Source organism: Mesocricetus auratus, unplaced genomic scaffold (genome assembly GCF_017639785.1).
Source record: "Mesocricetus auratus isolate SY011 unplaced genomic scaffold, BCM_Maur_2.0 Super-Scaffold_100008, whole genome shotgun sequence".
In the NCBI taxonomy this organism is placed as follows: domain Eukaryota; kingdom Metazoa; phylum Chordata; class Mammalia; order Rodentia; family Cricetidae; genus Mesocricetus; species Mesocricetus auratus.
Window position 1 is genome coordinate 8,307,943 of NW_024429192.1, and position 25,525 is coordinate 8,333,467.

At 37.1% G+C, this 25,525-nt stretch overlaps 2 protein-coding genes across 2 annotated transcripts; both read left to right on the forward strand.

Moving 5' to 3' along the window:
* The first annotated feature begins 4,771 nt into the window (after positions 1-4,771).
* LOC121141750 (keratin-associated protein 16-3-like) lies at positions 4,772-6,548 on the forward strand. The gene is made up of 2 exons (XM_040750279.1): positions 4,772-4,841; positions 5,937-6,548. The coding sequence occupies exon 2, from the start codon at positions 6,023-6,025 to the stop codon at positions 6,272-6,274; it is 252 nt and encodes an 83-aa protein (XP_040606213.1). The 5' UTR covers positions 4,772-4,841; positions 5,937-6,022; the 3' UTR covers positions 6,275-6,548.
* A 9,892-nt stretch (positions 6,549-16,440) lies between these two features.
* Positions 16,441-25,525, forward strand: LOC121142055 (keratin-associated protein 19-9b-like). Its single transcript, XM_040751437.1, has 2 exons — positions 16,441-16,457; positions 25,372-25,525. The coding sequence occupies exons 1-2, from the start codon at positions 16,441-16,443 to the stop codon at positions 25,523-25,525; spliced, it is 171 nt and encodes a 56-aa protein (XP_040607371.1).

Consider the following 25,525-nt stretch of genomic DNA (forward strand, 5'->3'; position numbering starts at 1 on the left):
CCCATCGACACATGCTCAATCATATCCATTGCCTTCCTATTCACAATAGTAAGCAGCTTAAGCTTTCTTTACCTGACTAATGGATAGTGAAAATATGGTGCACTCACAATGTGGAATGCTGTTCAGCTATAAAGGGTAATGGAATTTGCAGGTACACAGATGGAACTTGAAAGTATTATATTGAGTCAGGTAATGCAGACCTGGGAAGACAAATTCCACCTGTTTTCTCTCATGCCTAGTTCCTAGCTCCAAACCTTAAGATGTGAGTTTGAAACCTGGAGTAATTGCAAAGGGCAGGAAGTAAGAAGGGAAAGAGTACTTTTGAGGGTGAAATCATGCTACAGCTGATATGAAAGGGGAGTGGGGAAAATGTTCCCTTTTCTATCACCCATCCACACTGAAACCTTTTAAAACCTGGCATCGTCTCCTCTGTCTGCACATCATTTGCTTGCTGTTTAAGCGCTTACGTTTGTGCTGATAGTCTAGAGTAGCTCTCAGCCTTAGGAACCCTCTTTTCCTAATGTGTGATTGTCAAAGAACAGGCTTATGGCCATGGACTTCTGAGCAATAGACACTGCTATCTAGATCGACTTCTCTGTGGCCCAGAGAACAATGTGGGAGGAAGGGCAAAAGCGTGTAACTGACAGAGAATGAGATGGTATGACATGGTAATGCTATAAAATGCAGGCTTCTGGGTATGACATGGGCACTGCAAGCATGATCTCATGGCAGCTGTGATCGCCTGTGTGAGCCCTGCAGACGAAAGTGTCGCGGAAATAAGAGGTAGACTGGGTGAGAAGAGGAAGGGAGTCATCAGAAGCGGGAGTGAGGCTGGAGAACGGAGAGGCTGAAAAATAGGCTAACACGTTATAGACAAGCAAGGAACTTAAACATTCAGTAGCTGATTACTACGTACAAACATGCTAAGTCAACAGCACTAGTGAACTGAGAAAGGCACACTCAAATTTGAGCTAGGGTAGTACCATTCCACCACTAAAATGCCGAAATCCCCGGTATTTGTTACTATGCTATGTGAGAATGTAAATCAGCGGGGACTTTTTCCCCCAGTATTGCTTAAAATACACAATAGTTAAAGCACTTTAGGAAGCATGCCATGGCTATTAAAGCCACACATTCCCATTTCCTATGACACGGTAATTTCACTCCTGGGAATGCATCCAACAGATATGAGTGTATACAACCATGAAAACAAATGTGTGAATATATTCATGCTACTTTTATTTACAGCCAGCCCAAACTGGAAAAAAGCCAAATTTCCAGGATAGCTATCACATAATTGAAATGTAAATCTTGTGGTATGTTTCCCCACAGCTGCCATGAGGAGCGATGTATCACAATGTGGAGCAATAGGAGAAACCACACCTGTGCTTCAAGAATAACCACTGTGTGGCCTTGTGAATAAAACCTTCAAGGAAGAGAAAAATAATGCGCGTTTATCATAGTATCATTCTAAATTAATTCCATCTGTTCTGCCAGGATTCACCTTCTCATTGTAACCCTTCCCTTCTCTGACTGACCGGGATGATTGATTTGTGGGACTTGGTTCCGCTTTTCCTCTTCCACAAATATTTTTTTCATCAGACTTTTTAAATCAAAGTTGAGTAGCATATGTATTTTATTGTGCTGTTTTCTTCTTGAGATTTATTTTTCTATTTGTGTATATATTTGTGTGTCTCTGTATGATTATGGTACATTTTCATAGTTGCCCATGGAGACCAGAAGAGAGAGCTAGATTCCTCGAGGCTGGAACTATAGGTGATCCTGAGCTGCCTGATGGAGGGCCTGGGAACTAAACTTGAATCTTTGTAAGAACAGCTACTCCTCCTAATTGCTGAGCCATTTCTCCAGCCCCCTGCTGGGTTAAAACATGCTACCAACAAGCTAATGTGCACCATAGTCAGCTTCCTAGAATTCAACAAAAATGAAAGCACAACATACCCAAACTTACGGGACACTTTACAGGCAGTGCTAGGAGGAAAGTTCATAGCACTAAGTACCTACATAAAGAAAGTGAAGAATTCCCAAATTGGTGACTTAACAGCACACCTGAAAGCTCTAGAAGAAAATGAAGCAGGAGGAGTAGATGCCAGCAAATAATCAAATTGGGGCCTGAAATCAATAAAATGGAAACAAAGAAAACCATACAAAGAATCAATGAAACAAAGAGTTGCTTGTTTGAGAAAATTAACAAGATAGGCAAACCTTTAACAAGACTAACCAAAAGGCAGAAGGAGAACATACAAATTAGCAAAAAATCAGAAATGAAAAGGGGAACAGAACAATAGATTCTGAGGAAATCCAGAGGATCATCAGGTCATCCTTTGAAAACCTGTACTCCACAAAATTGGAAATTTTGAAGGAAATGGACAATTTTCTGGATAGGTATCACATACCAAAGTTAAATCAAGAACAGATGACCTTTTTTTGGTTTTTGGAGACAGGATTTCTCTGTATTGATTTGGAGCCTGGCCTCAAACTCACAGAGATCTGCTTGCCTCTGCATCTGGAGGGCTGGGATTAAAGGCATGTGCCACCAACGCCCGGCAACAGATGATAATTTTAACATAAAATTTACTATTTTAGCCATTTCGGTTTGTAGTTTGGTATCTGACATTAAATATTTTGTAGTTTAAGAATAGCAGCACTTGAGAGAAAGATGACAAGAGACAGGATTCAAGCAGAGGGGTATTTTATTAGGGGAAGGGATCATGAAAAAGGGGAAAGGGGTGGGGGATTCAGGCCTCAGGAGACAGGGGCAGCAGGAGAGAGGAAAGACAGGGAGAGAAGTGAAAGATGGAGATAGAGAGAGGGAGGAGATAGAGACAGCAGAACAGAGAAAAGGAGAGAAAGAGAAGGATGGAAGGTGGGCAGGGCCCTTTTAAAAGGGAACACAGGTTGTGCTCTTAGCGGGTGCAGCTGAGGGCATGTCCTGTCAGAACCCCAAGGACAGGCCAGTGTAGATGCCTGAATACTAACAAAATACACTCATACTGCCTTGCAACCATCCCAGCTTTATTTCTCTCAAGAACTTTGAGCAGTGACTTGAGTTTGTTAGCTATTAATCATATTCCTATATCATGAATGGCCAGGTCAATATGAAGACTGAAGACATCTTTTCATTTTAAAAGCTCTATTTAAGCTACAAGTTTTCTTGGACTAATTCTTCTCACTACAGACTCCACTTAGATGTCAATCAAATATATCTCTGTCCTCCACTTTACTAATATTCCCCTATGTTTATTTTATTTCTTTTCTCAGACACATGGTTATTCTTTTGGTAATTCTCTGATTTTTATCCAGTGCCATGTGTTATATTCCTATTTGACTCCACTATCCTTGGTTGATTGGAATTTTGTGATCCTACAGATGTGATTCTTACCTCATTACTTGTTTCCTACAATTAACTTCCTTCCTTTATTCATTTTCACTTGTACACTTCGAATATGTAAAATGTCAGTTCTCTCTCTCTCTCTCTCTCTCTCTCTCTCTCTCTCTCTCTCTCTGTGTGTGTGTGTGTGTGTGTGTGTGTGTATAGGTACCAAGGAATCCGGAAGAGGTAGTTAGGTCCCTTAGAAATGGTGCTAAACATGATGGAGAGCCACTTGATATGGATACTGGGAATTACATCCTGGTGCCCTGAAAGAGCTGTAAGTGTTCATAACAGCTGAGCTGACTCATATCTTTAGCATCTTTCTTTGAGATCTTGATTCATGGAATGCTTTTCTTCTGTCTGTCTCATTCGCTGTCTGGAATTCCGAGCTAAATAATGATCTTTTCTACTTGTTTTAATCTTAATACTTTGTGAAGATGCTTGCATTTCTGGATTTTTGGGTGGAATGGGTTGTTAGACATTCATTATGATACTGTCTGTAGATTATTTTTATTTGATCTTAGACATTCAGTTTTCATGTTCTGATGCAAATTTGTCTTTGTCCTTGCCTTACTCAACTCTACAAAATGCTAGGAAAGAACTCAAGGAAACTCTCCACTAGAAACTTGTGGTGGGTTTTGTCTGACATTCTTTTAATTTGAAGTTGGTAGCACCCTCCATGATAAGATCATTTTGGAAGCATAGAGTTTTTGTGGTTTGTATTTGGAATGAGTTGGAAGGTTAGGATTACACAACTGCCACCCCAGCTTCTACTCAGGAAGATGAAGATCCCGTTAATAACAAAAGCTAGTTTTCAGCATCATTCCTTAAATTCTCTGCTAGGTTGTAAGGCCGTATTCTACTTTAGTTATGCATAATAAAACAAAAAGTTCTAAGTATATTATCCTAAACATATCTTACTGGTATAAACAGTGTGAAGTACAAAAGATGCAATTCCATGTCACACTAAGGTCAGAGATCATAGAATTTGTGACTCTTATGGACTTCCATGCATTTTAATCAATCAAGCAGAAACTACCACTTATAATGTTTGAGCAATATATTATAGAATTCCTCAGATATGACAGACGCTTATTGGCTAAGGCAGGGACACATTCAAGTACCACTCTAAAATCTAATGAGAAAGGAGGATAGGACTGTGTGTTGGGTGTCTGGTAGCACTCCATAGGTTATTCTAAAGATACTGGGGTGGGAGCTCCCACACATACAGTTGAGATGTTTCTAAGGAAGGTGAATGCTTGGCTATGTTTGGAAGGTAGGGATAGAATAGTATTCCTGCCAGCAGTGTCTGGTGATTCCAGAGGAAGTCACCCGACTTATGCCTGTGATGTCACAGAAGGTTGATGTCTCACATTGTCAGCAATTGCTTACCTTGGAGCTGAAGAGATAACATGGATCACAAGTGCGAAGACAGAGAAGTATTTGATTGGTGAGGAATAAAGTTGCTGGTGAATTTAAAGAAATTAACCATTTTCCCAATGATTAATATAGAAAGGAAATTTGAAGACTTGTCTTTTAGAATGTTAATCATTTGTAGGACAAATCAGAGGCGAAGCCTCCCTGGGGCAGGGAGATCTTTTCACTAATTTAAAAGTGACAGAAGACAAATGATAAGTAGTAGGCTTAAGGGAGAAAACAACTGGGATTTCACTTAGAAGTTTCACTTCACAAACCGAGTGCATATCCATGAACAAAATAGGTAAAGCACACAACAGGTAAACTCACAATGTAATCATATTTTCTAAAAGGAATAATAGCTGATGTGGAAAAGAGATTTGTAGAAAGGAAGGACCATTGACAGTGGCAAGTAGGACATAAGAAAGGGTGGGGTAAGAGCAATGGAATGTTATATCCATGTGTGCAGTTGTCAAAGAACAAATTTAACAAATTAATAAATGATACTTAATGAATCCCATTTGATAACGCTATCACTTGATTGAGAAGGAATGGATACACTGTCAGAGCTAGGGGATCAGTAAGAATTGGAGAAAGGCTAAGAGGAGGAGCTAGCTGGGTATTATAGAAATTAAGAGAAAGAAGGTTGACAAAGAATTGATGGTGCTGATGTCAAAAAAATTCAAATGGATCAAAAATTATGTTTCCTTTAAATTTGACTATTTGGCAAGCACTAAGGACTTTTGGTGATGCCCCAAGTACCTGGGGGCAAGAAGCCTGAGCTTTAGGAATGATGGCTAGATAAAACAATGGAATGTAATTTAAAAAGAAAAGCACTCCGAAGTTGCATAATTACAAGGTTCCTGGAACCTATCAACCAGATTAGAAGATTTTAATTGAAACATTGGCTTGGCCTTTGAAGAGGGTAAAATCATTTTTCATCTTGGAAGCATTTCCTTTACTGGAATGCAAACTCATTAAAAAAATAATGATTACTAACAATTCCTTAATAGAAGTGTGGACCTTTTGTTAAGTAACAAAGAAACTATTTAAATGAATTTATAGACTTGAAATTATTCTGTTGCAAGGAGATGGGATCACATGTCCCTGTTTACTGTATTCAACACAGGGTATAAAAGCTTTCAGGAAAGCTAGGCATATACACACCTCACTCAATTCATCTCCAGTGCAAAACAGTTCCTCTCTCCTGATACCATGAGCTACTACAGCGGCTACTACGGAGGCCTGGGCTATGGCTATGGAGGCTATGGCTGTGGATGTAACAGCATCCGCAGGCTGGGCTGTGGCTGTGGTTATGGAGGCTACGGATACGGCTCTGGCTATGGAAGCTACGGATATGGCTCTGGCTATGGAGGCTACGGATACGGCTCTGGCTATGGAGGCTACGGGTATGGCTGCTGCCGCCCTTCATGCTATGGAGGATATGGGTTCTCCAGCTTCTACTGAGTGAACTGCTGGTCTTCAGACTGTCTTCCTTATCTTGCCTGTCTTTTGAGAGGAAAATGTTCCCTTTGTTACAAAGAAGACAACTATGGAATATTGACTTCTAGCTCTGAAAGGAACTTGTCTTCGATTACTCCGGAAAAATCTAGACTCTTCCCGCATTGAATTTATGGATTCATATATCATATTCAGCCACTAACATTTGTTGTGTTTCTAAAAGTTCTAAAATTTAAGTTCATCCTAAATAAACATGTTTTGCTGACCCAACAAACAAGAACCTATCATTTTGTTTAACTACACTATAAACTAGAATATGGGCTTAAAGTGTAGAGGTTAGCCTTTTGTATCAGAGTTCATGTTTTGCTTCAATAATACTTCCTTTAATAATAAATTTAATTCAAATTATACCTGCTTTTTTGACTCCCTGTGTTGGACACCATTATAAAGGTGAGTATATGAAGGTATATGAGGAGTTAAAGCATGTCTACTTTCATGTGTCTTTTGTTTTCATTGGTTCTTTTTTTTTTCTTTTGGTTTTACGAGACAGGGTTTCTCTGTGTTGTTTTGGAGGCTGTCGGTCCAGCCTGGCCTCGAACTCACAGAGATCCGCCTGCCTCTGCCTCCCAAGTGCTGGGATTAAAGGCATACGCCACCACCGCCCAGCGCAACAAGTATTCTTAACTGCTGAGCCATCTATTTCAGCTCCTACACTAATGATTTTCTTTTTTCTTTTTTGGTCTTTTGAGACAGGGTTTTTCTCTGTATTGTTTTGGAGGCTGTCCTGGAAGTCGCTCTGTAGACCAAACTGTTTCTAGGTAAAACAAGCCCAGTCTTGACCCCTTTGCTCCTCAGTCCTCTCTCTCTGTCACTGAGTTCCAGGAGTTTATATCAGTGTTTAGTTGTGGGTGTCTGTCTCTGCTTCCATAAGCTACTGGATGAGGGCCCAGATAGCTTCAGTGCAGAATTCTACCAGAAATTCAAAGAAGAGCTAATTCCAATACTCTTCAAAGTGTTCCACATAATAGAAGCAGAAGGTTCATTGCCAAAGTCTTTTTATGAGGCTACAATTACTCTGGTACTCAAGCCACACAAAGTCACAACTCTAGGAAGAGAACTACAGACCAATATTCTTCATGAACATTGATGCGAAAATACTCAATAAAATACTAGCAAATCAAATCCAAGAACACATCAGAAAAGTCATGATCAAGTAGGCTTCATCACAGGGATGCAGGGATGGTTCAATATACGAAAATCTATCAGTGTAATTCACCATATAAACCAACTGTGAAAGAAAAACCACATGATCATCTCATTTGATGCTGAAAAAGCCTTTTACAAAATCCAACATCCCTTCATGATAAAGGTCCTGGAAAGATCAGGGATAACAGGAACATACCTGTGCATTGTTATGTTTAAGACTTGATTAAGAATTCAAAAACTGGCTGGAGAGATGGCTCAGAGGTTTAGAGCACTGGCTGCTCTTCCAGAGGTCCTGAGTTCAATTCCCAGCAACCACATGGTGGCTCACAACCATCTGTAATGAGATCTGGCGCCCTCTTCTGGTGTGCAGACATACGTGGAGGCAGGATGTTGTATTCATAATAAATAAACAAATCTTTAAAAAAAAGAATTCAAAAACATTTGTCTGTGAAAATTTATATTGCATTCAAAGGGTACTATACAAATTCCATGAACATCACATTGAAGTTTCAGTTTCATAATGTCTTTTACATATAACCGATTCAGTTTTGAATACTGCAGACCAGACCCAGATCTGCCTCTTAAGAAGAGAGTTCACTTAATTCACTCTTCAGTTTTGTAGTGTGAGGCTCCTGATGCCCAAAATGTGCTGTTAGTCTAATATAAACTCTGGAAATCTCTGAACTAAAAATACCTGGAATGCATTTTCCAGTTTAGTTTTCTGAGGTTCAGGCTTAGGTAATGTTTTTGTTAGGTATATACTAGGACTGCAAATTTTATATTATTCAAAATCGCTTAGGGAAAACTCTGTTTTAACTGAATGTCTTAGTGATTTTGGATTACAGCCTCTCCTTCCTCCCTCCCTCCCCAACTCTCTCTTTTATGGATGAGGTCTCTAGCCCAGGATGTGTTTGAATGCCTCATCCCTTAGCCACCACCCTTCCATGCTGGGATATGGGAAAATACTACCTTACCAGGTACACAGCGTGCTGGAGAACCAACCCAGGGCTTCATGTTAATCAATGAGTCAACCAACTGAAATATACCCCTGCCTGAATTATAACTTTTCTGAATATCTTTTCTCCTCTCACCTTCTTCTGGGGGAGCAACATTTGTATCCTAGCACTTGGATAACTTTCACTCTCAACACAATGCCACCTGAGAAAGTATAAAGGCTCTGTAGACCGAGAAGATTTGCAAGAGAGTAACATCAAAACAATGGACTGCAACATCACTTTCCCACTGGGATGTGCAGATAACATTTACTTAATAATATTAACTACATTTCCCTCCCCTTACTAAATGCACTTGTGGTTTGTTTCTTATTTAGTTCTCTCCAATCTTTCCACCCCTCTTCTATGATGCCCCCTCTGCCTTGGAAAACTGTACCATATACATCTCATTTGTGGTTATATTTAGTTGAAAGATAAAATTTTATATATTTATGAACAATTCATGTTTTGCTATCTGGTATAGCATGGAATGACTGAAGAAGACTGATCAATAAACTTATCACTCACTATACTTACCACTTTGTGCTCTTTGATACTTTTGTTTAAGATTTGCATTTTTGTTGCTAATTTTGATGTTTGATATAGACACTTTTGGTATATGCTATACCACTAATTTATATAGTGTATACATGACTTACAAAATTATATTTAGGAATATATGTACGTACATATATACATGTATGTGACAATTAATGAAAAGAGAGGCTATGGATTTGAAAGAAAGTAAGTGGTGGTGTATGGTATTGAGAGGGGGGGGAAGGGGGAAGTAAGGCAATTATTTACATTAGTCTATTAATAAGTAAAACTAGGAAGTCAGATATTGGGGTAAAAACCTGATAGATTCAAAGAGCTTCGGTGAAATGATCCGCTGACTGACCCTGACTCTCCATACTTCCAGATTCAAAAGGCCCATGAATCTTTCTAAGTCCCTCCCTATTCCTTCCTGTGTCTCTCTATCCTAATCTGAGTCAGCCAAAAACTGACTCTATGGTTAATTCTGGCCAGCTGAATGTTGACTCCGCCTTCTGATTCAAGGTTTAAGTTTATTGTCAGCCTCTAGAGTGTCTGAGTGTGGTAAGTATGGTTAGAACATCCCGCAACAGAGAAAAATGATTTAATTACAATGTAATATTAAAAAATGAAAGAAGCAATTCCAAGGGGTGGACACGTAGCTCCATTGGTAGGGTGTTTGCCTAGCATGTACAAAACCCTGGGTTGGATCCCCAGCAGCATATGAGCTTGGTGTGGCATTGCAAGCCCTTAATTCTAGCAGTCAGGAGGTGAATGTAGCTCAGTCTGGCCTCCAAGTCATAGAAATTCTCAGGTCTCAGTCTCCCAATCAATGAGATTATAGGTGTGAGCCACCACATCTGGTTTGGTACTTTGTATGTAATATATTATTTCTTGAAAAAATCTGGGCTGCAGGAATACTTGTAATCATTTACAATTTAAAAATTTTACACAATGGAGGAAAAAGAGGCAAATGAATTTCTTATTCATCAATCAAATCTCATTGTGATTATTGCTGATCATGCCCTCTTATGCACAGAAATAGAGGAAGCACGTTGAGTAAAATACACTTTCTATGCCTTTAAGATTCAGGTGAATGTATGCTACTAAGAAAAACATCAGCTGAGTGTGTCAAAGTGTTGTGGCACTAAATTAAATGTCTTACTGTGGAAAATAATTCAGTTCTAAAATGAGTTATCTATGATTGTCTGCTGGTTGAAGAAATTCACAATGGGTTTATTAGCACTCACAATAGTGATGACTTTTAGGTTAGCAGAGGAAATGGGTTGCTTCTACAGCAGATTTCATAGGCCTTGAATTCAGCGTATTCACAAAGCCTCTACATTCACAGAGTGCCTGACACAGCCAAGATGCTTCACGTATGGTGATTAAGAAAGAAACTGTATTTGAGTTTTGTGATCTAAATGTTATTGGTTAGGACTTACTGCATCTTCAATAACAGTGTTCAATTATTAAATGAACAATGAGATTATTGTCACAGTCATTTCCAAATCTTGTATGGAGATCAATTGTGCTTTTAAGTGTCATGCTTATAAGTCAGAAAGGTGAGTTTTAATAGATTTCCCAGAAGGCCTGAATGAAAACTGAAGTGGTAATTCACACAGAACCTCATTTGTTTATATAATCTTAAGAAAACATATTTTCTTAGTATAGAACATGGTTTTACTTTCTGATGCTGTCTTTAATTACATAAATGCAAAGTAGGTTTGCAAAATGAAGAGTATTGGATTTCTCAGCAAATATTTAGAAGAGTTTTGATAAGACTAGAGAAGGAAATGTGTATCAAAGTGTTTTTAAGTCATTGATTTCATTGTGAAGAAATTACTATCATGATTTATAATTTTGTGATTACTAATTGGAAAAAATACATCTTTTTAAAACAGTAGACTGATCATGCAATTCAGTGTAGCTTAGCACACATAAATCTATCACTTCAGTTCCTGACTCTACACATTCAAACACACACATAGTCATGCACACATACTATTTTGTGGGAGTATGTCTTTCAAATTAAATTGCTACCATTAAAATTGGCCAGTCTGACGTTTCTTTGAATCTCTACTTCAGGTCAAAGATATTTGGTTATTTCATACACTTTATTTCACTTGGGTTACTGTTGTGTGTGAGAAAGAAGCATAATTGTGGTTTAGGACATGCAGTGTTAGAGGTGGGGAGGCCAACTGCTTGGAGGCTTGTTTATGGATGTCTTAGACAGATGAAGGTTTGTGAAACTGCTACCTCCACCAAGAAACGAACAATGAGCACTTATTGCATTTGTAAACAAATTGATGCAAAAAATCATTTTTGTAGTTAATGATTTGAATGCAAAAAATCTTTTAACTCACCAGCAATATAAATACAATTTGATATTATCTTTTAAAAAACATGAAGAGTAATATTCACAGATAATTCAGGTCCTTTTATTCTCAATGTTTTTTATAAAATTAATCTTAAAGCTAAAGTCCCATTTGCAGACAAATAGAAGAATGGTCTTATCTACCTTTACTGATGGTGAATAATCTTCATTCCACTTAATTGAGATTGTACCTACCAGGTTCTAGCAAGCAGAACACATTGTAAATGGAAATATACAGATTATTTTTCAAGATAACAGTCTTGTTGTGCAAATAATGTCTCATTGCTCTTGTTTGTTGATTTGGAGAACCACAGTCATGTTTCAAAAGAGCAATTATATAACTTTGCTCAAATACTTTTGATTAATTTAGTGAATTACATGAAGATATTCAATGTTCAATTTACTGCCAATTATTTGAGAAGAGTCTAATTTATATGAGTTTTGAGAGAGAATAACACATATTACTAAGGGCAGAACTTCAATGAACTGAAAGTTTTAAGCAAGACAATTTCAGTAAAAAATAATTAAATCACTTAAAATCCCAATGAAATAAATCAGAAAAGTGTTATATTTAGGTATTCTAAAAAACTGTGACCAACATTTTTGTTCTTAATATGAAATAAGATAGTTTCACATGATATTGACTTAAATGGACAACGTATCCAATGTTGTAAATAGTAATGATATGATGCTTAGCTACAGGACCTGATAGGCTCTTACCCCAGGTGCACTCTGGGAATATCTCATAGTCAGAGTCAACATAGAGAAAGTGTGTTTCACTGGAACTTGGACAATTATCCTAAGTAGGAGCCAGAAGCTGATGTTATCTTTCCCCTCCCGCAACTAAAGACATGACAGGAGGTCCATGGATATATGCTGTCACACTCGTTTAAGAGACATATGAACCTTTAAGCAGGTAGTGATACACTGGAACACTTTCCTTATCACACATAACCCTTAACTCCTGACTCTATTAGGTTATTGTGAAACCTGCTGTGGCCACTGGGACTTGGTCAATGGCTGGGACTTTGTGGAGTTGCAGTGACTTCAGGAGAAGACTGCTGTGGCCCTGGCCCTGTCTCTATCTCTGGAGGCTTCTAAAGTGGCTGTGGGTACCCATCCCACTATAGAGGAGATGAACTCACAGGTGCCATTGGAGAGGAAAGTCAGTCTATGACTGACTTTTTTGAGACTAGCTGAAACTCCACATGAAGTCCCAGCTCAGTTCACAGATTGTATCACACCTGTGACCAGTTTTCAAAAAAGTAATTTTCTCTGAATGGCAAAGTCCGCACCTTCTAGTAAGTTAATATATATTGATTTATAAGTTGCCAATATGGCTGGTTATTTGCTCTGTAATATATTTTTATGACATTATGTTACAATACTAATCTAGAGCAGAACTTCTTTCAAAGGCTTATCTTTTTATTTATTCTTCTCTCATACAATACATCCCAGCCTCAGTCTTCCCTCCCTCTGCTCCCTCCAGTCCTCCCTGATCTCCCTTCTACGCCAGATGCACTACTCCTCCGTTTCTGAATACAGCATAACAAGATGCCATAAGATTGGGCACAAATTCTCATATCCAGGCTGGATGCCCTCAAAGTATTTTCTTCAACTACTAAGTCCTTGTGTATTTTCTTTGAAATGTATACACCTACTTACATAAAGCAACCTTGTTTTTTAAAAAGGGTTTTTTTTAATTTACATGGAAGAAGCAAATTTATTTTGGAGATCTAATGAGAAAAATTTCTAATAGCACTATGTGATAAGAGAAAGAAAATAAGAGTTCAACACAAAGGAAGAACACCAATTTGAAAGAGAACAGGTAGGCATAATATTTAATTGGCTGTCTTTTCTCTCTCTGTTTCGTAATAAAAAAAATAGGAGCGATATATGGTATGTTCCATTGTTTAGAGAGTTATATGAAACAACTTGAAGGATGATTTAATTTAAATTCTCCAAAGACTACATGTGCTTTGTGTATAAGCAACATCGAATTAGTGATATATGAGCTACTGAAATTATGCCTGACACTTAGCATTAGCTCAGCAAATATTTCTTGAAGAAGATGAACTCCTGAGAAAAAGGAAGGTGATTATATATTATTTTTAACTGCTTTTAGTCAGTTACACACACACACACACACACGCGCGCCATATACACATATTCATTTGATGTTTATAATACAATGAAATCAAGAGGCAGTTAGAATAGCAGGCAATACAGAAATAGAGACCAGGATTGCATTCCTTCAATACTACTTTCTGATACTGTAGTATTAGAGTTTTTGTTTGCTTGCTTTTTAAATCAATTAAAACTGGTGACTTGTACTCTTTTCAAGAACTATTATAAAATCACCCTACTCTCCCAACACGTGTGCACATAAATGCGCTCAAGTGTATGCCATGGAGTCAAGACAGATGGCTTTAGCTTTCTGCAGCTAAAAGAGTACCGCCAACTCAGTGGCAACACAAAAGAAATCTCTTAGCTCAGTACTGGAATCCAAAACTCCAAGGTTAAATCATGTTTAAGAGTCCCTGTCCATCAAGTACCTGTGTTCAAATTCTTCCCAGTCCTTGGCTTTTGGTAGCTGACTGGTGATCTTTGATGCTGCCACCTGTTGCCACAGCATGTCAGTGTCTGTACCTCATATGGCTGAGTTCTCCTGTGAACAGCAACATCTTCTTGCCTGATGTTTCTTTTCCTTCTGCCATCAAATAAGAACAAGAGTCACATGTTATCTTAAATCAATAAAAAAGGAACAAATAATGTTTAAATCCGTAGGTAAGCTGTTTCTACGTATGGTCGCACACACATCAGGATAACAGGTTCCACCTATTGTTTTGTAAAAAGGCACAATTAGGAGGGTCATAATAGTGATCTATGTGTTTAAATCTGTTTTCTTTAAGTCATGTGATGTATATTTGTATATATATGTATGTGTGTGTGTGTTATAATAGAAACAGAGCATTCAATATAAAATTTTCATGTCATGAATTTCTTTCTGCAATCCCAAATATGTCTTTCTGCAAATGAAGTGGATTCTAAGGAGGAAGTAATGACCTACATATAGAATAGGTGTTTTTAAACCCGATATTTAAAGGATCATTTGTTCTTGTCATCTATAGAGTTTGCAGTTCTAAGTCACATCCTCTCACAAATGTGCATGAACAAAAAGCCTTATTATCAAAAAAGAGGCATTATCCCACAACGACTTATAATTGATTTCAAGTAACTGTGATTTTTACTCTCTATACAAATTGACTGTTTAAATACAAATTTTCTTCAAATGTCCATTACTTAGATATTCTTCATGGTCTTAAGTATTTTGTGATTTCATTTACATCTTTTATTTACCTCTTGAGAAAATCTATTTCTTCCAAGAGTATAATAAAATATTACTCCAAATACTTACTCAGTGAAAAACAAAGTATGTAAGATCACTCCTACACTTTGCTTATCTCCAAAATTATTTATCAAATAAATTTACAACAGGAAACAATCAAGTAAGGACATATTAGGGTCTTTGAGGAAGATAATTCATTAGTCTTTTACACTTGAATGCCATTTAATAAAATTTATAAGTTAAAACAGAAGAATAGTTTATTATTGTCCTTCATCTCAACTACTTCATACCATCCTTTAAACAGAATTCAAGGGATTAGAAAACTAAGAAAAACAATCTTTTCAGGATTTGAAAGGCTAAATTTTCCAGCACGATAGCTTTGTTTCATGCTAGACTAACTCAATTTGTTTCGACAAATTTATTATTGGATGTACTTGGTTGATTGATGAACCATTGCAAAACCATCTGCCCTATCTTTTAATTAAACATGAACATTGTCTAACTTCCCATGTACAGAGTCATTGTTACTTCTGATTGTCACTATGTCAATATTTTTTTAGTAAGTATAGGTACTGTTCCTGTAGATATATAATTTTCTGCATTAAGCTCTTAAATGTCCAAATATTTATAAAAGTAGAGTTTTGTAACCTTGTATTTCAAAGCAATTTTATCTTCTTGTTTATTTGAGGAAGTTGAATCCAAATGGATAGATATTTTTTCAAACTTTCCTATAATTAAGAAAAGTTGACTCTGCCAAATGAATGCTAGTATAACTTGGGTGTCTTCTATTTTGAAAAGTAATTTCTAAATAACTTGAAGTATTTCCTTTTTAATGAAACCATTAATTTTCTAAACATTTGAAATTATTTGTGAAATTTTTAGCTTGTAAAACTTAGAAACTGGAAAAATTCCAAAAGAAATCATTATCAATTTCTATAAAGACAAGACAAAGTTATGAAGTAATGCCATTCTCATGATAGATCCAACGATATTTGTTAAAATAAAGGGAATGTGATATTACCAGTTGAAGGGATTTAAAAATTATTTTTAGCAAGACAGTAGCAGGCAAAGTATCAGTTGTTTTGTAGGGTGAAAATTTAGAAGGTTTATTAATTTTTATTTTATGTGTGTGAGGTCTTCACCTATATTTTTATAAGTGCATTATTTGCATGCCTAGCACGGGCAGAGGCCAGGGAATGAATGGTGTCAGGTCCCCTGGAACTGGAGTTACAGATTACTATAAACTGCCACATGGATTCTGGGACCCAAAACCTGGTTTTATGTTTGATCCACAAGTATTCCTAACTTCTGATCCATCTCTCCAGCTTCTCAATTGTTTTTAAAGAAAACTCAGAAAATTAAAGAACAAAAAGGCATTCTGAAACTTGAAGATATGTGTTTCTAGGAAGAAAATAACTTAAGACACATTTTTCCCTTGGGTAGAAGTCAACAAGATTAAATCAGATATTTTTGCTAAATGTTGCTATTTATCTATTTCCTCCAAATTAACATGCCCCTCCTACCTCTTGGATGGAGCAGAGTATCTCATAAGACTCAATGCTTTTCTGAAATTTATAAGACTAAGGACTCTCAGAAACCTGCAAGCCTCAGAAAGACATTCTGACATTGTAAAAGCAGTACCCAGCTGCTGAAAAGAAAGTCTTTGTTGGTGCTCCATGCAAGTAAACAGGGAGCTCAAGAATGCAGCGTTCCTAAGATGTCACTCACCGGAAGGTTCCTTTTTGGTGATGCCACTGCTTTTGAGTCAACCATGCTTCCTTAAGTAACTCTGATAAGCTAATTGGCACATTACCCTAGATTCTATGGGATCGTTTCTTTTCCTTTCTTTCTTTCTTTCTTTCTTTCTTTCTTTCTTTCTTTCTTTCTTTCTTTCTTTCTTTCTTCCTTTCTTTCTTCCTTTCTTTCTTTTTTTCTGTCAGGATTGTAATTTCTGTTGCAAGTTTATTCACGTCTCTCCCCAAAAATTTATAACAGCAGAAGGCAGATATGAGTGTTTCCGATAATCCCCGTTTTTCTTTGAAAGAATGTCAAGATGACCTCACAAAAATAGTGGATGATTTGTAGAGAAGACTCAAACTCTGGAAATGTGGTTTAAGCTCTCAAAACCAGGCAAAGGTCTGCCCTAGGGACACACTGGGGGATGCTGCTGTGACCATGACGGAAGAGAATGAGGGCAGCTACAGGAATTGTACCCAACCGCGCTGTTCTTCTTTTTAGTAGCTAAAAGAAAATGCTTTAAAATGCGGAGAAAATGGCTTCAAAATTATAGCTCCAGGACAAATTGCAAATAGCTATGCAGGAGAAAGACACGGGAGGAATTCAAGACACTGAGTCTTCCCCTCTGAACAACAACCAAGGTCCCTAATGAAAGCAGTTCTCTAACGTCCCAACATCAAACCTTGCTAAACATCAAAACTTCAGCATCTTCGCCTCCCATTACTCCCTCTGCTATACTGAAACGACGTTAGCACCAGTAACAGCGGAGCGCAATCGGGAGAACTGCAAAAGACAGGTGCTGTGTGGAACACAAGCTGGGGCGTCCCTGCAAAGGAGCAATTTAAGTCAGTTACAATTGGCCATAAGAATCCCCACTCCTGCAATTATGGCGGCAGTAAAGGCAAAGCACAGCCTAATCCACACACAGATTAGCATAAATCTACACCAAGCAAGAAGGCAGGCATGCCATTTCTAAACAAGCCAAGTTTTGCTAAGACCTAAGACCTTACCAATACTATGCTGTATGTTCTGCTTTAAAAGACCGAAAAAAAAGACAAAGAGAGAAATGTGAAGGAATCAACTAGAAATGGTAAGCACTGAGAACATCACAAATGTGAAAATGATAGCCTTTGGAATTCATGTCAGTAACAGTAAGGGAGTTAATAAATTCCAATGAACAGTCAAAAGTATAAAAAAAAATCTATGAACACAGAAATAAAATTAGAACAAAAAACAACGAAGCATTCATAAGCTATGAAGAAACATCAATAGATAAATGGGATTGTAAATCTGTGTCTATCTATCTATCTATCTACGCATCTATCAATAGATATGGGATTATAAATCTACATCTATCATCTATCTGCACATGTATGTATCAAATGTTGAGAATAAAACTGATTCAATATTAAACGAAATACTGAATAATTTTTTCAACAGTTAATGAGGGGCCCAAACTGTACTTCTAAGAATAGGTGAGGCAATTAGAAAGTATTCAAAATTATGTTAAAAAAAGAAAAATGAACACCCTCCTAAATCTAAGTGCATCCAAACTCCATACCCAACCCTCTGAACATCAGAGAAATGGAGAGAGGTTGAAACAAAATGAGTGAATATTGGAGGCACTCAAGGGTTTTAAAACTCATTTGTAACTCATTTCTAATCAGCAACCAAGAAAACAAGGTGGTAAGTATGTGGCCTCCTTAAACCTTGACTTACAACTAATGACTAAAAAAATGTGACTAGCAAAAATATTCCTTTAAAATTTATGTACTTTAAAAAGTCATACAAAAAGATAAAGACAACAAGTCCAGGGAAGCAATTACCAGAAAATCTACTCAGCACAACTGCTTAAAGGATATTTTCTGCCAAAAGGGAGGAAGTTATGTCTGAGCTTTGGTCTAATTAAAATAATAATGTAAAATGGATTAATTCACTTTTTTATAAACTGTAGCTTCAGAGCAATATTAGTGATACAGTGGCTATACCTTCGCTAAAAATGAAAAAAAGTTTGATATGTGATATTTGGCATAGAGGAAAAAAATTATGAATGTTGTGTTTTAGAATCTTACTTTATATAAAAGCCTTATGTTTTATTTGAATTTAGAGTCAGAGTTTTAATCACAAATAATATGAACTCTAGGAGACAATAGAAATATTTTGAGAAGCACAAATTATCAAGCAACATATAAGATAAATGGAGTCGTTAAAATAAATACTTAAAACTAGAGAACAGGAGGAAACAAGAATAAAAATTAAAAAGCAACCAACAGAAAACAGCAAGATTGTTATTACAGTAAAATGTACTTGTAAAAAGGAATGGTCTGATTACATCAATTTATCCAAAAAGTTAACCATATCTATAGAAATAAGAAGTAAAGTCATGGGGGGAAATGAAATGTGTATACTGACCAAGTTAAAACACGCTGTCTGCACTAATTTTGGGCTTGGAGGAGGATAGAATCCAGAAAACAGATGTTGGTCGAGGTTAAATGGGGATATTGGGTGTAGCAAAGAGCTGTTCATACCCCATATTTGTAAAACACCAGTGTTTCAGTTCTTGTCTTCGAATATGTGTAGATCTAGAAAGACATTCAAAATGCATCAGGCACAACTCAGCTCATCTGGATTTAGAGTTTTGCAAACACAGAACTTGGAATACCAGTATTCTCTCTCAGCCGTTGATAGGTCAGTCAAGTTGTCAGAGAATTGCTGAGGATATACTGATCAAATTGACCTAACAGTTGTCAAATGCCATATTCAGTTAGTTGTATGCACAGTTCATGTTCAGTAAGACAGAGGATGGTGTTGACTGCTAAAATGTCTTGTTTAAAGGAATGTAAATCATACAAAATATGTTCTCAAACCCTAACAGACTCAAGAAATAGAACTAAGCATCAGGAAGACAACTGGAGAATGAGCATTCTAAACTAAGCAACATACTACTAACTAAGCCATGAGTGAAAGATGTCTCAAGGTTAAGTAAAAATCAGTAAAACCAAAAACTTATTTTTAAATAAGTCAGCTAAGTTGATAAATATTTTACCATACTATGCAAAGAAAGAGAGAGACAACACTAATATTAAAATTTAGAGAAATAAATATACCACTATTGCCTTCACAGTCATTAAAATGGAAGAAGAAGAAGAAAACACTGATTTTATAAGGCTAAAACTATCTTGATGCCTAAACTGGTCTTTGAAAGACAGTATCTAGTATATTTGATGAAAATAATTGCAAAATTCTCCAATAAGTGTCTTAGAAATTCAAAGTTCTGTCATGTATAAAATACTAATACTACTCCATTTAAAAATGCTGAAACGTGTAACTATTGTGTTCACAAGTTTATACAGCCTGCAGCCCAAACTATTAACCAATAAAGATGCCCCGGGATTCAATAATCAAATAAATAATCAAATAAATAATCAAATAAATAAATAATCAAATAAATAAGCTGACAAATATTCAAGATATGTCTTTAAGAAAGAGTTTCATCACATTAAAAACAGAATGCTTCATTCTGATAAATGTATCTACAAAAAGCTTGGCAAAGATTACTGTACCAACTGGGGAAATGCTATTTCCACCCGAAGATAGAAAGCAAGGATGAGGTTTTCACCCTCAAAGCTTATTAGCAACATAAGGCAAGGGAGAAAGGGAGCAGGGGAACGAGCATAGCAGGAGCAATGACTTTATGTGCAGAAATCTGCAAAGAGAACAACCCAGTTCCAGAAATCCTAGGCAAATTCAACAAAATCTCCCCTTGGAACACCTGATTCGAGACAGACTTCTGAAGAAACCAAGGCTTGATCCGTACTCTCCATACTCTAAGTTAGCGACATACTTCCTGCAGTTGTGTGATAACGTAAATTATAATGACAGATTTCGTTTCATAAATATATTTTCGCTCACTGTTTGCGAGTTCCATGCACTTTACCTTGGTCAAATGCATTCTCTCTTTCCAGATTTCGACTCCACTCCCCCAGCTTCATGCCCTCTTCTCTTTGTAATTAAAACACATCAACTACAATCCGTACTGCCATATATTTCAAAGATGGATTTGCCTTATAAAAACAGCTAAAGGGAGATTAAAGCGGGATTTTGAAATAATTTTTTCGGTTTTATGGTGGGCCTGTATTTGATTTTGAAAATGGGTCCTAGGCTCTGTTGTTTTCTCCTTAAACTGGGACTGTGCAGTGAAGACAGTCTACCAGCAGGGGGCAGAGTCCCTCAGCTTCTCATTGGTAGGTGAGGCTGTGGTTCAGGAGGATGGATCACAGACAAGTACAAAATACAGATGTCATGTTCGAGAGATCAGACAGTCCCTGACCTCCTCACTGCTGAGTACCGAAGGAGTCAGCCCGAAGCTTCAGAGGAAACAGAAACTTGATTTCAAAATTCTATTTTCTGCCAGTTTCTCTGGTTCCTTGACCTTAGCCTTGACGGCCATGACCCTGAGAGGTGTCTGCCAAGGTCCCTCTGGTTAAACCAGCTGTGTTAGTCAGCTGCTGTCTCTCCTGTTCCATCAACTGAAGATTTTGATTTTTTTTATGAGTTCTTCTGAATAAATTTGCAACCTATTAAAGACGTAATAGTCCCCCCTTTTTCTTTGTCTTCAAAGTCAAGCATACAATTAAATTAATTAGCGGAGAAGCCTGCTACAGTCACACATCATGTAAAAAAATGGTAAAAAGAAAATATTTCCAGTAGAATACCAGAGAGAAAGGAGGGTGGTCCCTTCACAGTGACTTCTGCTTGGAATTGTTGCCACTACCTTAATTCACTTGCGTTAACACGGTGTCTTCTCCCTGACAAGGTGTCTTCACTGGCATAACAAACCTGGTTTCCATTTTTGTTTGTTTGTAGAAAAGGGTTTTGTGATATCACTTCTTACAAAGCCTAAGCCATAATTTTCTGATGTGTGCAATTTTATGTCAACAATATAATTATAGTTATTATTAAGATTTGTTTAAAAATATGTCAGTGGAAATTTTAAAATAAAACACTTATATGTTTGTACCGGCTGGTTTTGTGTGTCAACTTGACACAAGCTGGAGTCATAAGAGAGGAAGGGGCCTCAGTTGAGGAAATGACTCCATGAGATCCAGCTGTTAGACAGTTTCTCAATTAGTGACCAATAGGGGCGGGCCCAGCTGGTGGTCCTAGGTAGAGTCTGTTTTTCTGATTTAGAACTTCACCAATCCAGGTGAAATTGTTTTCATTATGATCATGTTTTGTGGGCTAACTTCTTGTTTCCATGGAAACAGACCTCTATGTCGACAATAAAAAATTTCCGTTAAGCCAGGCATTGGTGGAACATGCCTTTAATCCCAGCACTTGGAAGGCAGATGCAGGCGGATCTCTGCGAGTTGGAGGCCAGCCTGGTCTACAGAGTAAGTTCCAGGACAGTTTCCAAAACAATACAGAGAAATCCTGTCTTAATCCCCCCCCCAAAAATTAGGTTAATGGAATTCCAAAGGGGATTTTAATTTTGTTTATCTGTGTTCATTCACAAAATACTTAAAATAGTCTTCACTTTAAGGTGTGGTTTTTTCTTCTTTGAGAGATACTTTCCTACTCTACTTCAAATACCTCAAAGTAAACTAAACACAGCCATTTCAGAAAGTGGCAAAAGTTGGTCCTTTCATTTAAATAAATACAAGACTCTCTTTATTACCACTTCAACTTACAGTGTACCTTTCAGGGCCTTCAAATCTATAAAAGACAGTACTCGCCCATGTTATTGTTGGCACTGAGCTAGTATAATCATTTTGTGAGCTGAGAGTTGAGTAAGGCATTAGGGCTTACAAATCTTTCCTTCTGGAGCTTAGCAGGGGTCAACAAAGACATTCTCATCATTTTTTCTGACATGTGAACTTGGTTTTTTTTTTTTATGAAACTCAGAGAGAGACACTCAAAAGGACGTGAAATGCAAGGGCTGTGACTATACACATTCATATTTCAACTGACACATTCTTTCCAACACAGATTTATTATAATGAACAAAGGGTAAAGTATGATCACAACGTTGAGAAGAGAAACAATGATACAAAGAAAAGTTGTGAATGATGCAAGAAGAGAGTAGTTTGCACCTGTTAATCCAGCTAAGTTCTGCTAGCATGGTCATAAGCTTTGAAGACTCGATCATAATTATACTTACTAAGTGTCTGTTTTGAGACGTGTAGGTGAAGCAAATAAGTAAATGTCATCAGGCATCGGTGGCGTTAAAACTTCTCAGGTCTGAAAGCAGAAGTGAAATTGTGCCGCTTTGCACATTTTTGAGGGAGTTGAGAATGAGAAAAGATGACAGAGTGGTACCAAATTTGCCCAGCATGAGTATAAAGGTTTTAGAGCAGAGGTTAAGATCCATTCTAATGAAGTTAATTAATCATTAATATTAAGCCCATTATCAGCCTCTGAAACAATGAACCAATACTAAGCTACTGATACAGTGGCCTTGGCCATGGAATTGATGGTCCAGGATATGGCTATGGTACCAGCTATGGTCTTAGTGGCTGTGGCTGTAGGGTAGTTACAGTTTTCTTTCTTTGGGAGATACTGACATTTGGATTTTATTCAAAACACAACTTATTTGTTAACATCCATTTAAAAATAACATTTCATGATTTTTTTGTTTCCTTATCAATGCCATATTTGAGAGCCTTTTGTGGAATGCTGGCGAGGGTGTGAACATGCAGATCAATGCCCCAAACATTGGGGATTGGCTTTCTTTATCCAGAACATTATCACTGTCTGCATGCCTTCATTTTATTATGTTAGTAGCATGAGTAGTTTTTATTTATGCATTGGATGATTTTCAGTTTGCATTCAAACTAAAGGATGTGATGCATATGGAGACAGTTCCCATGCCAACCCCCTAGCCCACCTCTGCCTTGGATTACTACAGTAGAAAGCTATCACCACAAAGGGTGATAGAGAGGTGTTAGCACTGAAGCCTTAATCTCACTTTTTCTCAAAATAGCCACCAGCCAATGCCAGCTCTAGTATCACTCACTGTTGTCAAATGAGACTCTACCAAGTGCAATCTTTCTTCTCTAGCTCCTGTCCACTTGGGCAGAGTTGGTGAGCATAATATCAGGCTGTCATGGTTTCATTTTCCCTTCTGTAATTTTCTTTCCTCTCTGTGGTTTTGCTCCTGTTTCACTCATCAAGCCAAAATATATTTGAACAGGTATAGTAGATAAACAACGTATTGAATGTATTTGATTGAGAAACTAGTTATCAGTGTCAAATGGGCAAGGAACATAGGCCAATATTATTGTCTATTGTCCCTCCTTCACTGAAGTATTTTCACCTGTGATCAACCATGGTTTGAAAGTACCGATAATTTCAAGAGCAGCATACCACAGTCACATAACTCCTAATAAGATGTGTTGTTACAACTACTCTATGATTGATGCTTACCTCTCTATTTATAAAAATCAACATTATCTAGGCATATATGATGCAGGAGATCAATGCAATATGGAATATAATATATTTATTTACATACAAGCTGAGGGGACAGAAAGCGTGCCAGGCTTCCAGAGGAAGCCTTTCCTTAAATAGCCCATCTGTCTAATCTTCATATCTCTGCCCCTTTTGGGCAGATAGTTTTGTGGGCTCACCCCTACACATATATGTACAGCGTCAGTAAGGTCCAGAGAAATCTTTGGTCTCAATTATCCCTTTGACCATCTCTCTAATTGGAAAGGTAGCTACTCTTCTAGGTAGGTAGAATTGTAGACTATGATGACTGAGCATTGTATAAGAACAATAACAACATTTTCCTTTTCCAGGAAATAGAATATCTGTGATGAAGATGCCCATTTCCAGTTTCAAAAAACACTGGGGAATCATGTTTGGTCAGGAAGAATGGTCTTATTAAGATAAGAACATAAAGAAAAAATGACCTCATCTTGTACTTGAGCCGATCTACCCTGTGGAATTTGATATTAACCAACACAAAAGTAGCTAAAATTTTTAGGCATAGAGTTCCAAGGAATAGGAGGGATTAAAATAACCATATATTCACAAATAGATCTTCTTTATGTTTTAATTTATTACAAAAACTTTTCCATAAGTTAATGAATGAATAATTTTGAAAGAAAGAATGTAGAATATTTGGAAAAGATCAAAACTAATTTTAATTCGAAAGACAAAAACTAGATACTAGTTCATGATACACAAATTCTCAAAAAAATATATTCATGTGTACACATACAGATACATGCTCCCTAGTTCTCTCTCTCTCTCTCTCTCTCTCTCTCTCTCTCTCTCTCTCTCTCTCTCTCTCTCTCTCTCTCTGTGTGTGTGTGTGTGTGCGTGTGTGTGAGGCAGCTCATCTCAAAGATATGTTTTATACATCAAATCAGAAGAGTGACTTTTGGAGAAGAAAGACCAACAAGAAGCAGGATGAAAAAAATGAGTTAGTGGTGGAGAGATGATGAGCTTAATTCAATGATATACATATATGGTAATTTAATGAACCACATTATTGTAGCTAACTAAAATATAGTAATAATAAAACCAAAAACCATCCCTCAAAATCTGAAATGTTGACAAAGGAGAGCTTGTTTGATACATTTTAATGTAGAAGTAGAGTAATAACAAAGATGTTGTCATAATTAAAGTAAACCTAAATCTATATTTATAAGCATTTATAAGCATTTCATATTAACATATTCAAAAATGCACTATTATGCATCTTTGGAATTATACTTAATAATAAAGCATGATTGAATTATTACTGCTTTTCTGCAGTAACTTCCAAAAATATGGAATTTCCTTTGATGTGGTTTGTGAAGCATGCATTGTAAAAGTATAAAAGTCCAGGATTAGCAGATGATAGTCATTCTCAGGAACCCCACCTTCAGCATCTTACCTGGTCTCCAGCTACTGACACAATGAGCTACTACTATGGCAACTACTATGGCCTTGGTGGCTTCGGTGGCCTGGGCTATGGCTATGGTTCCAGCTATGGTCTTGGGGGATATGGTGGTTATAGATATGGCTACTTCCGCCCCTCTTTCTATGGAGGATATTTGTCCTCTGGATTTTACTGA